The sequence below is a fragment of the Manacus candei genome, unplaced genomic scaffold, assembly GCF_025592945.1.
Source record: "Manacus candei isolate 608988 ecotype Guabito, Panama unplaced genomic scaffold, ASM2559294v1 h1tg000015l, whole genome shotgun sequence".
Lineage (NCBI taxonomy): Eukaryota > Metazoa > Chordata > Aves > Passeriformes > Pipridae > Manacus > Manacus candei.
The window spans coordinates 8,511,951-8,526,401 of record NW_026138063.1 but is presented as its reverse complement, the minus strand read 5'-3'; the positions used below and the strand labels follow the sequence as shown (position 1 = coordinate 8,526,401).

The 14,451-nt window shown below is 37.1% G+C and overlaps 1 protein-coding gene across 9 annotated transcripts in view; it reads right to left on the bottom strand.

Annotated features, from left to right (window-relative positions):
* Window positions 1-14,451, bottom strand: part of ATP11B (ATPase phospholipid transporting 11B (putative)) — a 64,841-nt gene that overhangs the window by 24,517 nt on the left and 25,873 nt on the right. For all 9 annotated transcript variants that reach the window (XR_007903553.1, XM_051781484.1, XM_051781483.1 and 6 more), the window contains exons 9-25: window positions 12,789-12,853; window positions 12,144-12,225; window positions 11,061-11,211; window positions 9,342-9,539; window positions 8,914-9,072; window positions 8,450-8,622; window positions 7,983-8,051; window positions 6,958-7,031; window positions 6,769-6,872; window positions 6,442-6,623; window positions 5,731-5,934; window positions 5,314-5,467; window positions 2,513-2,615; window positions 2,124-2,269; window positions 1,552-1,611; window positions 1,099-1,226; window positions 100-238 (exon numbers count right to left, since the gene is read on the bottom strand). Coding sequence is in view for 8 of the 9 variants with exons in the window: in XM_051781484.1 (XP_051637444.1) it covers window positions 100-238; window positions 1,099-1,226; window positions 1,552-1,611; window positions 2,124-2,269; window positions 2,513-2,615; window positions 5,314-5,467; window positions 5,731-5,934; window positions 6,442-6,623; window positions 6,769-6,872; window positions 6,958-7,031; window positions 7,983-8,051; window positions 8,450-8,622; window positions 8,914-9,072; window positions 9,342-9,539; window positions 11,061-11,211; window positions 12,144-12,225; window positions 12,789-12,853 (2,191 nt within the window). In the remaining variant the exon portion in view is untranslated. The remainder of the gene's footprint in view (window positions 1-99; window positions 239-1,098; window positions 1,227-1,551; window positions 1,612-2,123; window positions 2,270-2,512; window positions 2,616-5,313; window positions 5,468-5,730; window positions 5,935-6,441; window positions 6,624-6,768; window positions 6,873-6,957; window positions 7,032-7,982; window positions 8,052-8,449; window positions 8,623-8,913; window positions 9,073-9,341; window positions 9,540-11,060; window positions 11,212-12,143; window positions 12,226-12,788; window positions 12,854-14,451) is intronic.

The following is a 14,451-nucleotide window of genomic DNA, read 5'->3' as shown; positions in this document are numbered from 1 at the left end:
AGTCCATAAAATTTTTTGGACACAAGAGGATTTTTTAAAAAAAATATTAAGAAATATCACCACAAATACAGTGGTATAATAATATTTATGATATTGTACCTGGCCATTTCCCAGCAGAGAAGTGTCTTCTCCCATTAGAAGATACGAGCCATAAAAGAAAACAAATGCATGAAAGAAGCCCAAGATGGTCCAGTAAAGAAATGGTTTAAACCCCAGATGGGCATTTTTACTGATGTCTCTGCAGAAATAAAACAGATTTTGGATTTCATACTGTCTTTGTATAAACCATGAGTTATTCACATGACATTAGTGCTACTGCTTTGAATAAATGTAACTTTCAACTGCAGCGAGACACATTTAACAAATGCTGACATACGAAAAAAATACATAAATCATGGGCAAAAAAAGGACTCTCAGCTCTCATGATCTGGATCTGATTTAAGCAGTGGTCACCAGTGGCAAGGGTCTCTAATGGGTCAAATTCAGAATAGCACAAACTAGAATTCTTGTCCCTGGAGGTGGAATTGCAAGGGGAAGAAAAAGTCAGATCTCCTGATACTTACCCCCTGTTCCGCTTAAAAGACCTTTACAACAAGAGAAACATCTGAGAGACATCTCTTTTTTACAAAAATAGATGCTTTTTTCCCCTCCAAAATGCACTATGCAGTGCAACATGTTGCCACTGGGAGGACATCTAATTCTACAAGAAATCACTTCTTTTCCCAGTAAAGGATTTTTTGTGGTGATTCCCGTAATCAGGTGTCCTAGTTTTTCATTTGCACGTCTGAGTCATTTTCACCTCCCACACGTAATGGAGGAGAAGGCTGCCAATCATGTGAGCTGACCAAGTGCTCAATGCTCTTACATTGGTAACATGACTGACATAAAAAGATCCTTCTCTTAGAATACTCCTGTTAATTAACATTTAGGATGAAAGCTACGTAGCTGCCGTTCTACCTCATCAAGACAGTTACTAAAAACGCCTAAGTCAGAGATAAAATACTGCACAAATGTCTAATAGCAAGTTCAGAACTCTGCAGATGCCACTATTGCTGTACATGATGTGCTACTGTGAGAGTTCCTGTAAGATGCACGTACCTGTAGAGCACGGGTTTACTCTGCAATACATGCGGATGCACATGCTGCTCAAAAAGACTGTATATGAGGACAGGCAGGGAAGTGAAACAAATATTGTACAAAGTCAGGTATACACTGTCATAGAGCGTCTGGAAAGGAAAACAGAAATTATGTTGAGTCTTGTAAAGAAAAAAAGGTGCTTATGCACAGTAAGAGCAGCAACAAATCATTACTTATAGGAATTTACTTGTTAGGAAAAAACTGTACTCATAACCACCTAATAACATCGAGCTATCAAATACAGAAAATCAGCTGGATATATTTTAAGTGTAAATCTGTGCTGCTCCTGTGTAGTTATTTACTAATTTAGTTATATATTTATTAGTTATTTAATATTATTAATAATTAGTAATTATTTATCATTAATAATTAATATTAGTACATTCACCAAGATGTAAGGCATCCAATACTTACTTGTTGTGAAAACAAACAGAAGAACTGATATAAAAATTGTGGTGTAATAAAGCACACATTCTGAAATAAAGAAAAGTGAAGGAAACAGTTAATCCTTAGTATATTCCTCACAACTCTAAAAGAAACTGTTAACTCTTACAAGTTGGTAAAAATACACATGAAGACCATAAAGCATTTCAACATTTTACAGGGCCAAGTGAAGCAATATTCTTTACTTGACAGCACATTTTGTTTATTTGTCCTTTGGGACAATGAACCTGGAAAGCATAAACTTAATTATATCTGCCTGATGAACACATCTCACTATGGGAGTCTAAGTAGTATTAAAGGAGAAGAAATCCGTTCATTTTCCCCTCAGTTTCTTTTTAAGTATTTCCTTGCAAAATAGATTCCATATTTCATTCAAGAAAGCCATACCCTGCTCACAAGAGCTTGTTGCATGGGAGCAGACAAAGCAGAAACCAAAACCCAACAACATAATGCTGCCTTTAAAGGGAAGGGAACAACTGAAAAGAAAAAGTGGCGCGAATGCGTTTTTCTGTGAACTCCACTGGCACTCTTGGAAAACTCACCTTATAAAAAAAGTACTGTACAAGGGTTGCTATTCTAATATAGTAAAAGTGCCCATGAACAAAAAGCAACTTGGAGAGGAATTTAAACCGAGCTATTGCATAGTCACTGTTCCTTACAGCTTGCCTTCCTTCCTTGCCCATGATTCCTGTAATGTTTGGGAAACAAAACAGAAAACAGGTTAAGTATCACAAAAATTGAAGTATAAAACCCCAACAATGTACATCTGAAGCTACAGTTCTGTTTTCCTGCACTTCAACATTATAAAGACTTAAGCAACTTTGCTGCAATAGAAGGTATTGCTCCTCCCACTTACAACTAAGAGCAACTGCTCATTTGATGCTGATTCAAATTTAAAAAGCCTTTATTGCTTCAGACAGAAGAAAGTTACCTATGCCAACATGTGCTTCTTGTATCATGCTCACATCATTAGCACCATCACCTATTGCTAATGTTATGGGTTTCTCTGGAGACGTTTTTAACAGTCGCACTACCTGAAAAGAAAAAATTAAACATTTTAGATTAGGCAGTCTACCCACAAACCATGTCATCAATTCCCAAGTATCTTACTCATTCCCTACCTGTAAATATAATTAATACATTTTATGAGCATGGATGCTTGGGTAAAAAACATCTTTGGCATATCACAAGCACAAATTCATTCCTTCTTTAGAAAAGCAGCTCGTTTGGGCACAAGACTTATTTAAGTATTATGCCTGTCTTCAACTTGTTCTTCTATTCTTATTTCAATATTCGGTTACATTGCTTAATTTGCTGCTTTATCATGTGAAACAGTCAAGTGAAAGTTGGAACTGAAAATTTACTTATGGAGTAATACAGATTTAATGCCCTTTACTAGACGTGTCTAGATTCTTCATATTTGTAATTAATGGAACTAATCCAGGTAAAATGCAGTAGCTAAAAGATCAATACTCTGTTATTAAAGAAAACAGATTCTTTTTAAAGCAACTTCATTATCACCAAGGGGTATTCTCAGTTGGAAAAGACACAGAAGGAGATAGGACAGAACAAGGAAAAAAACTGCTGACATACAAGGCTGTAAGATAATCAGAAAGAGGAGCAGTGAGACCCTGCTCTTTGCAGGAAGGAATCGGATCTTTAAGTAAATGCCAACACTATTCTAAATACAGAGGAGATAGTTAGATGAGGCTTTTGGTTAAGGAGAATTAGTAGTTCATTAACCTCCCAGAGAGCTCTAGCTTAAGGCAGAAGCTTCACTAATTCAGTTGTAAACAGGTTGCAGAGACAAAGGTAGGAATGCAGATCAAGAGGCTTTCCAAAAACAAGAAAATAAACACGTATGAAAAAATGTTTCCCCCCTGAAGTTCCAGAAAGCCCAAGGTGGAAATATCAACAGAGAAACATTGGCACGAGGTAAGTAGACACAAAAACCTGTATTGGAATAATTCAGTTGTAGTTGGCAGTGACAGGGCACTGATTCACAGGAGCAGGAACTCACTTCACATGAGGAACGGAACAGTGACTAAATACAGTCCACAGCTCAGAGAAATCCACCTAACTGTGGGAATACATTTCCTAATTGCAGGTATTAGTATGCAAGCTTAAAGGTTCCCCATTTTTAAGAGGTAATTACTTCAAGCACATTTAGCATTAGATCCTAGCAAGCAGCCCTACAGAAGTAACAAGGCCGCAGTGTGTCACCTGGATCAGTCCTCCTGAGATCCCCAAGGCTGGGGTAATTCAGACAGACAAACATCTATGTGAAAAGGTCAAGACAAATCCCCTGGCAAATTTTAACAGCAGCAATCAGCAGCAGCTCTGAATGACTGACATGATGATGTTTAAAAAGGTTTTCAAGCTATAGAACATGCCAGAATTAGTAGTGAGACTGCCAGACATCTATTAACACGCATTAAAGTTAGTAAAAGATGCAGGGAATATTAAGCTGAGTTCCAGCTTAACCTTGGAATAAGTCTCACAAAAAGGATGCCTACAGCAAAAGATCATGTGCAAGGCTAGACTAAACTGCCCTGGACTTCCTTGCTTACCCTTCATGTTGTATGGCATTTGTCTCAGTGATTTATATACTTCAATGTTTAAAATTAAAATGTCACTGCCATCAAAATTACATTTTACTGTACTTCATGAGGAAAGACAGGAAATAATCTCCATTATCTGCTGGACAGGATAGGAATTATGGGAAGCAATACAAAGCAGTATAAATCAAGTTAAATGACAAAATAAGAACAAGGACACAACAATGGCAAACAACTGTACCTTAAAGAGAGGGGATGGCAAAAATTTCAGCTAAAAGAATGGACAGAAGTGGACAAATGAAACAAACTGTTTTACTCACAGTAGTTACAATTTGCTTTTAACATTTTATTGAAACTAATATTATACCAGCTGAAGAGTTCTATACTGAAGGGATTCTAAAGACTGCATTAGAACTCTGATTAATTGCTGGAAGCAGGAAGAGTGACCTCAAAACAGGTCACTCATGCTATAGTGAAACAACTTGCCCTCTTTCGCACATCTAGTACCTCATATAAGGGTTTCCTAGTGCTTTAAGGTGAAGAGATGTCTTTTCCCAAAGAGAGAAAATTTCAAAAGAAAAGAATAAATATTCCAGTCCTTTACAGTTTAGCTTCCCAGACTGAAAAAAAAATAAATCACAAAATCTAAATTTTAATTCCATCCACCTTGTATTTGAGTAAAATTAAGTACATGTGAAGGAAAAATGGTCTTAGAAGAGCATGAAGGAAAACCTCCCCTGGACACTAGGCCTCTGCTTCTCTTCCCTTTTACTTTATCCTCAAACTTGGGTATATTTTTTAAAATACTCAGAGAAGCACACTTCTTCCTTACAGGTCTGTGAACTTTCGATTTGGCTTTTTTTCTGGAGAAGTGATGTAGCAGGCAAGGTTAAAGCATGCAGGTGGCCAGGACAGCTGCTGCCTTACACAACACTCAAGAGGCAGATTTAAGATGAGCCTTTTGCTTGCACGGTGGCAGGATTTTGACTTTTCCATCCACTTGCAAATTTTCAAACACACATGTAAGAAACTTCTGAGCAAACTACTCCAGATCAACTGAATTTAACAAGGATTCAGACGTCAGGCAAACAAACAAAGCAGTTTCAGAAATCCTTGCCTCCTCAAAGCATGGTAAAAGTACTTTAAAGGCAATCCTGATTATATTTGCACTTACCTTTGCTTTCTGAAGGGGTGCCATGCGACAGCACAACACTGCAGAACAGTTTTTGCAAACTTCCATGAACAGTTTTTCATGTTCCCTGAGTGCAAGAGAGAGGCTGGTCCCATCCACAACCAGTCCATGTTGGATAACATGGTCTTCCTTTATTCTATTCAGGGATAAAAATGTTCACTTTGTACCAGTGTCATAGAAAAATTTCAATTTGCTATAAACTCTGCTGCTGGCCAGACAGTGAGAAAAGAACTTAATCTGTTAGACAGACTGCTTCTTCAAGTCTGTTATTAATAATTTTTCTAAAAAGGCAACTTAATTTCTTTGGCACATTCATAAAAGAGATTGTCATAAAATTTGCAAATGAAAGAAAACCAAGCTAAGATCATCACTGAGATAGCGACATCTCAGGTACTTTACCTCTTGGCAAGTTGCCTCAGTTGTTCTGCACAGGTACTGTCTGACTTGTGCTGCACAAGCTCAAGGATGTTCATGGTTCTGTGGAAGTGTCCACAGGACAAACTGACACTAACAGCTGTCTCGTGCTTGTCTCCAGTGAGCACCCACACTTTGATACCAGCCAACCTGAGGGCTTCTATAGTTTCTTGGACTTTCTCCTGCAGTCTGGAAACAAGAAAAATCTCAAGTAACCAATAAAACACTTTACTAAGAAAGAGCTCACACTGTAACTCCATGTTACCACTGTAACCCCACTGCCATGACAAGTTAAGACTGCATTTCCAATGTCCCATGTACGGTCAGAGAATCACAGCCTGGCAGATGATACTCTGTTACCAGCAATAAAACAAAGGCCTTGATGAAACAAAAACTGAACTTAATCCTGTTAAGGGATCAAAAATTTGTCATAAGCATACCTTGATTTAAATTATTTACTGCAACTATTCCATTTCACATACAGGAAATCTCTCCTGATGAAACATTGTTATTAAGCCAAAATCAGTTGGTACAACTTGTGTTTGGAATGCTCAATCCAAAGAGTGGTAAACATACTAAACAAGAATAGCACAAAACTTTTGATCACAGTGGGAGAGTTTTTCACACATTATATTTCAGGAGTAAATCCTAAACTTGCTGGGATTGACTGTAGTTAGCAGTAGCTCCATTGCATACTTGTCTTCTACTCCCGTAGCCCCAAGTAATTCCAGATCCCTTTCTATGAAGTTGAACACATCTGCTAATCTTTCCTCCCGTTGTTGTAAGGCAGTCCTGGCCTCATGAAGGCGTTTGCCAATTTCTTGATACTCCTCAGGTGTGAATCTTCTGTAGGCTACGCACAAAGTTCTTAGTCCTTTCTGTGAGAAAATAAAAGACTACATTCAGAGTAGACAAGATTCTGATCTAACAAGAAGGTGTCACCTGTAATTTGTTCACTTCAAGCTACAGAATTTATCCCAGATGAATTTTCTTCTGATCAGCTGGGCAAGCACATACACTTACCAAAGCAAATTCATCCACATGTATCCTTGTTTTGTCTATTTCTCCACTCTTACTACGAGGAAGAATGGAAGATTCTGCTCCTTTTGTGAATAAAAGCTTTTCCCCTACAAAGTAAAATAGAACAGAAATTAAGAATAATGTCATTTAACAAGTTCTCAGCTGCAGCTTTTACATTTTCTGATGACCTACCTGAGGGACTCTCCACAATGACACTCATTCGTCTGCGATTTGGATCAAACTCCAACACATGAAGCAATTTGTACCTGTATTTTGTGTTTTAATAAAAGAGGGAAGGGCAAGCAAACATTTTAGAAATAATTTTCCAAAGACAATTACTTATAAGCAGACTCTTACACCACAGACCTTTCCTCAACGTGTCATTTTAAACTCTAAAAGCAATGCTACCACTGATGAACAACAATCACTGCTATTAGTCATTGTGCAATTCATTGCTTTTCATCACTTTATGTATACTTTATTCCATTTTGTAAGAATAAAAGGCTCTACCAATAGGAATAGTTTCCTGAATACTAACTTGATACCTGGAGATTACAAGAAGCTCCTATTTCTTTATCCTTCTGTCATTATTTCAAGTGTAACTTTGAAAACTACATTCTGTTTCTAACATTTGTAAACAATTCACACTGTCAAAAAACAGTGTGTGGGCCCTGATAACTGGACTAGTTTTTTATGTTACCACTAGTGCAGAAAATAAATTTTAGACATTTAACTTTGAAGTACTGCCAACTGACACAGATAAAATGGGTAAAAGGAGTTATGACATACTGCAGATACACAGTTATCAATAACATTTCTACTCATTTTGTGAAAGTTTGAAATATATAATTAGATTATGCACAGATGAGAGTGATTCTGGAAACTTCTAGAGTTGAAAGCAAAAACTCTAGGACTTGAATAAGCAGTTCAGTTTTCCAGCTCTACTACAGTCTCAACCTTTGAGGAATGGGAAAAGATACAAACTGTTACAACACACACCTACACAGAGTAACTCACAAAATTCTTGCATCTCAGCTACTATTGGTAAGGAATAAGATGCAAGCTGTCTTGAAGACATCAAGGGAAAAGCATTAAATAGAGCATGCTGTGGAAAGGCAAGGTTTGCTTATGAACAGAGAGGATTAAGAAGAGAACTTTACATTAATCATCACTACTGTTCTGCCCTTCAAAATAAACAAGGAATAAAAAAAAAATACCTCTCTGGTTTTCCAAGGCTTTTTACTTCCATACTGTCTCCACTAATTCCAGTAAATACTACTCCAACCCTAAAAGGAAAAGTAAATAGACATTTAATTTCCACTTTAGACAAAATGTCTATTGATGTAGGAAGGGGAAGGTGGCAGGAAAGAAAAAGAGAGATTCTTATACCCCATTACTGTTCTCTACTTCTAGAGAAAATTAAGAATGCTCACTTTCTGCAGTATTTTATTTGCAACACACTCTGACCACTATGATTTCCCAAGGATATCCATAAATATTTTAAATGATGACAGGACCCCTAGGGTTTTGTGTATTTTATATTTCCATGTTTTCCCAGTGAGCTGACAGTGCCAGGCCCTGGGCTTTACAAACGTCCCGAGCAATTTTTACGGCTGCTTTCAGCCTGGACTGCCTGCCCCAGGAAGCAATTCCTGTGTTAGGCACTTGTGGCAGCACAGCTCACCGGCTTGCAGCTTCAACTAAAGCTTTCTCATCTGGTGAAGAAGCATAATACTCCAAAGGGGACGTTATTCCATTGGCATGCCAGGGACCGTCAGCACCATCTGTCTGATCTGCATTGATCTGCACTGTATGACAAAGACAAACTGCCTTCAAGAACAGTTCTTCCTCTTTCACCTGTAAGACAGAAAAATCTTGGTTTTTAACATTTATGTAACAACCCAGTTTTGAATGCACTCAAAAAAAAAAATGTTTTTACTTAAAAATCTGCCAAATATTTCATGTTAAATAATCTCATCTCAACATGTTTAATAAATATTATTTGTTCAGTAGCACTTAATAGCTTCAAACTATTCAGAAATTCTGATTTATGTTGGGTTTCATGACAGTGGTGCAAGAATATTTCTCTGAAATAAAAACCACTTTCTATCTAGGATGACTAATGGTGGGAAAATCAAAGTCTCTTACCAAACCATGCCTATTTCCATCTGGAGAATCTTCAGAAAATCCCTCTGGAGTTAGTTTACCATTGACCTCTTGGTACTTTATGCCATTAATGGAGCACTCCCGAAACTGCATCTCATTTTCAGTTAATGTACCAGTTTTGTCTGTAAACACATACTCTACCTTTTGTAAAATAAAAACAAAAAAAACAGACTTGGAATTGCATATACTTGTTAGAGGAAAAAAAAAAATTAATCTCAACTCACACTTTCTACTACACATGTTGTTTTGATCATGTAAGAATTTTAGCTTTTGCCATCACATGCCTAAATCTTATTTTAAAATTAATCAAAGCACAACCAATAAAAAGCCTGCAGTAATGAATTTTAATATTAAAAACTAGGTAGAAAATAGGTTAAAAAAAAAAAGAAACTATGTATTTTTTACTCTACCTGTCCCAATTCCTCATTGAGGTCTGAAGTATTTACTTGCGCTCTCTGATTTGTTTCTTCATGATAGAGGTCAAGATCCCAGCCAATAAAAAAAGATCCAAGAAATTTTTGCATCTCGACAGTCACATAGAGTGAAATAGGTATAATAAAATTGTAAAGTACCAGAAAGGCCAGAAAATCCGAAATAAATCTCAGGATCTAGAAGAGAAAAATTAAAAATGTGAAGATTATGACAGTCATCAGGTGAAACACAGTGACTTAATTGTGTTTCAATATGCATGAGGAATGACAAATTGAGAGAGCCAGAGAAGACCAAGTCCCACATCCACGAGAGAGAGACAACACACCCAGTGACAACGCAGGCATTCCCAGGTTGCCCCAGTAACACGCCTTCAGACTGATGCAAAAAGTCTGCCTTAAGCTATGACTGGATGTTTGACTTCTCAAGTTCATTAATCTTTGTCTATCTACTGAATCTGTCAGGAGGGTTGCCAATTAATATTAACTGTCAGGGTGATTCTATTTTCAAAGAGGGTCTGAAAAAAGTAACGTGTTCCCCATTCCAAACAGCATGACTCATTTAGGCTTATCTAAGGAACCATAAATTGTGAAGGCAAACAACTGATATTCCATGCTGTCAGAGGAATCTGCAAGGACTCTGTGTTGTTTTAGGACAGCAGAGAGACAAGAGGGCTCCTGTCTGCTGGCATTCCCCAGTGAGGTGGGTGATCTGGACTACATGACAAGGGACCATGTGGATTTCCATGGCACAGACTTCGTTTATGCCTCTTCAAATCACTGTGTTCAACACTTACAATTGAGGCAAATGCCTCCATAACAAGATAGAAACTTCTCTTTATTAGGTATGAAAATTTTAACAAACTCTGAAATGCAACACTACAGCCTCTCTGAAGTTTGTTTTTCATTTGGACAAACTCACTATCTGAATTGTACTTTGCGAAGACTCTTAACCAACCCTTGAATATTGAGCAAGGGAGATTAGAGATGAGAAAAAACACACCACCTCTTTCAACTCTACCAGATACTGGCGTAGAAGAACATTTTAAATAAACGGTAGATAAAAGTAGTGAACAGTTTGCAAAGCTAAATAATGTCTGTTCTTCCCAATTAGGGAGTGTTGCTATAATTACTCCACAGCTATTCTACCTTGCAGAGTGATTAGAAAAAGAGATACTTCTCAGAATTGCAGATTTCAGGAATACTCCAAAGTATCCCTCCAACCTCTACAGAAAGTGAGAAGGGCAAGCAGGAGCTTGAGCAAAATTACAGCCTTGCAAAATTGCCTGAACCATCTCAACATCACAAAACGTACAAAATTCCTGAACTGTGAAATTACTGTAATAGGACACACAAAACAGCCATCCTCCTCCTCTTTTCATTTATGGAATGACAAAAGACACCCTAAAGAACAGTAACAAGAGCAGAGAACATCAGAAATATGTCCTAACAAAGTCCAAAATTTTCAAAAAGCTTGGTCTTTCCATAAAGGAAAAAAAAGTCCAACCAGTAACAGAGTAGAGATATTTCTACACCATAGTGAGGCTACATATGACCAACACTCTCAAAACCACTGAGAGAACAGCACAGAGACTTGGATCATGTGATACACCTATATCCAAGAACAGAGACATAATAAATAATACATTCAGTATCTTAATTGACTATTCCCCAGATATGCAACTGGGTAAACTACATTACCTTACTGCTATTTCTTTCGTGCTCTGTTTTTTCATTGTACCAGGGTTCATCCCATTTCTCTTCAGCTTGCCATGCATACTTTAAAATAGTGCTCAGAATGGCTTCAAAGAGGAGGATTATTAGATAAATAATCAAAAAGGAATTCATGGACCTATAAAGAAGCAAAAAAAAGAAAAGCAGTTTCAGTTTATTTTACTCAATCTGTTGACACACTGTGGTTACAAGAATTAACTTACTGGACAGCACTTTAAAAAACATACCCTGTGCTTGACATAGATATAAATTTTCTATGTGACAAGCAAGTAACAGAATGGAAAAGAAATCCTACACCTTACTAAGATAAAATCTCTATATGGCAATATGAGGACTAGATTAAGGTGCAAGAACATCCCAACAGCTGACTTGTGTCACACCTGCTGTCCAACATTTTGGGGGCTGACTTATCCTTCTCTTCTTCCTTGAGTTTCTAGCAAGGCTGTGAAGGCAGTACAACCAACCACACTGGAAACCCAAGGCTGCACCTTTTCCTTCAGTTAAAAGAGCACTGCCATGTGCACCTGACTATTTAACCCAGGCCATGCTACACCAGGATACAGTCACATCTGTCTCTACATTCTGTCACATCAGACAGACCATCTTTCCACCCCTTGCTTTGATGACTGAACGTTCACACTCCAGTTCTGTCTGTATGCAGCTATAGAAGAATAATCAATCCCACGCTTGCCTAAGAATTCCAGGAGGCTCTCTCAGAGTTTTAGTAACTGCAATAAAAGCAACATAAATCAGAACTTTTCCCTTTAAAGTAAATCATAAAATTCAACATACAAATCTCTACTATAGTAACACCTATCCTGTAACCTTGAGCAAGCTTGGGTATTTCCACTTCATACACAACTAAAGAATCAATAAAGGATGAAATATTAAGAAATTAATTTTATCTTTACAGCTTCCTACCAAAGTTAAGGCAATCAACACACTCTTCCCTTGCCTAAAACCCAGTGAACCCAACAGGGTTTTAAAGTTACAGAGGAAAAACTAAATTAAAGCTCTATGAATAAGAGAGATATCAGAAAATAAACATACTTTTCTACTGCTGACCGTTTCTGAGATTTACTCTTGTAATTTAATGCCATCTTTGTCTCCATACCTGTATACACTGCAACACCTGGGAAGGAAGGGGGGGAAAGAGTTATACTTTACTTTCTGTATGTATAATTTGCAGAACTTTTCATTTTGAGAGACACAGGATAAAATCAAAAGGTGGTATTACTTTTGTGTTTACTTCAGTATGGTGATGAGACAGTATTTTGTAGGTATTTGCAATATTCTGCTATAGTAAAACAGTACTACTGAAGTAATTTTAACACCTACTTTAACACTGTTCATTATTATGACTGTACTGCTCAATATGTATTTTATGGAAATCAGAATGGTAAATCTCAGGAGAAAGTCTTGAACAATGGGTAGCAGTAAGAACAGTCATTTATCCACTGAAGTTAAGTTATTCCTTTATCAAACCACTTCAAATATTTTCACAGAACGGAGCTGGAACTTTATATCCTTAGAGATTCTTCAGTATAATATCATTACTTTCATCTATAATCATATCCCCTCAGGTAACAGGCAGCAAGGTTATTACAATTTCTTCAGTGCAAGTAGAATTAAAGCACAGTTCATAATCATGCTTTAAGAAGAGAATACTCTTTAAATATTTAGATGTCTACAAACCAAATATTTCTTTAGTGTTTTTTAATCTTGCTCCACGAAGTAAGAGACTTTCAGGCCCAAGAGGTCTAAAAAGAAATAGAAATATCAGCATTTAAAAATTAGTTGTTCTGTATTCTGTAAAACCAATGAAATCCAGTCTCCTATGCAAAGCTGTCCTATATTCCCTATGAACTCCCAATGCAGCAACTTCAACCCCATCCTCATTTAGGTCCATCTTCAATCATCTTACACGACTCACCCACACATCTCTACAGAGCTCTCTGTTTCATTTCATGTCTCCTTTGGACACTGCCATACTCTCCCACCACTGTTACATATCCCATAATTACTGATTGAGTTAAATATTCCAAATGGCTGGTTCAGAGAGACCTGCAAGTTACTCAGGAAGCAAGCAGGCAAAAAGCCAGTTGGGCTCACAGTACACCAGGAATGCTATTTTTAGGTTTGGCTAACTACCCATCTTACTTCTACCCCTCTGACAAACTGAAATGATCTAGAAAGTTGAAAATTTTTCATACCAAACAGAGACAAACAAGTAGATGGTCACACCACCACCACAGCAGTGCAAATTTTGCTTCCTAACACAGGAGTAAAAATTTCATAAATATTTTTTTCCTCACATCTATCACAACGCAATAATACATTCATTTCTTTAGCTAAGTTAACTCCAAACAGGGCTGGGACAATAAAGGTCTAATTGGAAACAAGGTCAATTTAAGGTTAGAGTCATATGTTCTACTCCAGCAGTTGTATCACCTTTAGAAACTATCAGCAGGGTTGGTGTGAAATTAAAAAAAAAATGCATTTTTGCCAGTGTTTCAAATGAAAGCAGAAATTTAACAACTGCAGTGGACAGGTTGACATACCAGGTATAAGCAAAAGAAGTAAAGTTCATATGCTAAGTGCTGGCACACAAGCCCTTGGGTTTGCCTTACTTTCCCTTTAGCTTTGCCACAAGCAGTCCGTGATCACTATTACATAAACAAAGCTCTTATACCTGAAGTTCCTTTGAAAGTATAACCTGGAGTTACTCAAAAAAAACCCCAAAAGCCAAATTCACAATCCACCTCCCACAGTTAAACATTTAACTTAATTAATTTAACTTAAATGTTACAGCAAATGTGACAGTTACCATCACAAATACCATGTGCACCAATTATACACAGATTACGGTGGGTTCTTTAAATTACACATACATATGTTAATGTTTTAGGTTAGACTCAAACTTCAACTGAAGAATTGAACTAAAAGGGACTAAATGCTCGAGCATTTAAACTTTTCATATAAGAAACATAATTTGTATTTCTGGATCCAAGTTTGTAAAACCAGTCTGACAAACCCAAAATAAAAAAGCTGAATCATTGCAATACAGTCTAGACAAGTTTATCTTTGAGAGACAGAAGATATATCTTTGCTAGAAGTCAGAACTTGCAATTTTTTTTCCACCCTCCCTTTAAACTGGCTCTGTTTTATGTTGTCAAATTATTTTGATAGATTATCCCAAAGCTGAACCTCTCAATCTTGAGAGTAATGGATCTTGAAAAGCTCAAAGTGAAGTATCACATAAAGTGACCTTAGAAAACAGCTGAGTGGGGTATTGGGGATGGTATGGGTGGTGTTTTTTCGGGGGGTGGTCAAAGGCACTGGACTTGTGGCCAAGTGA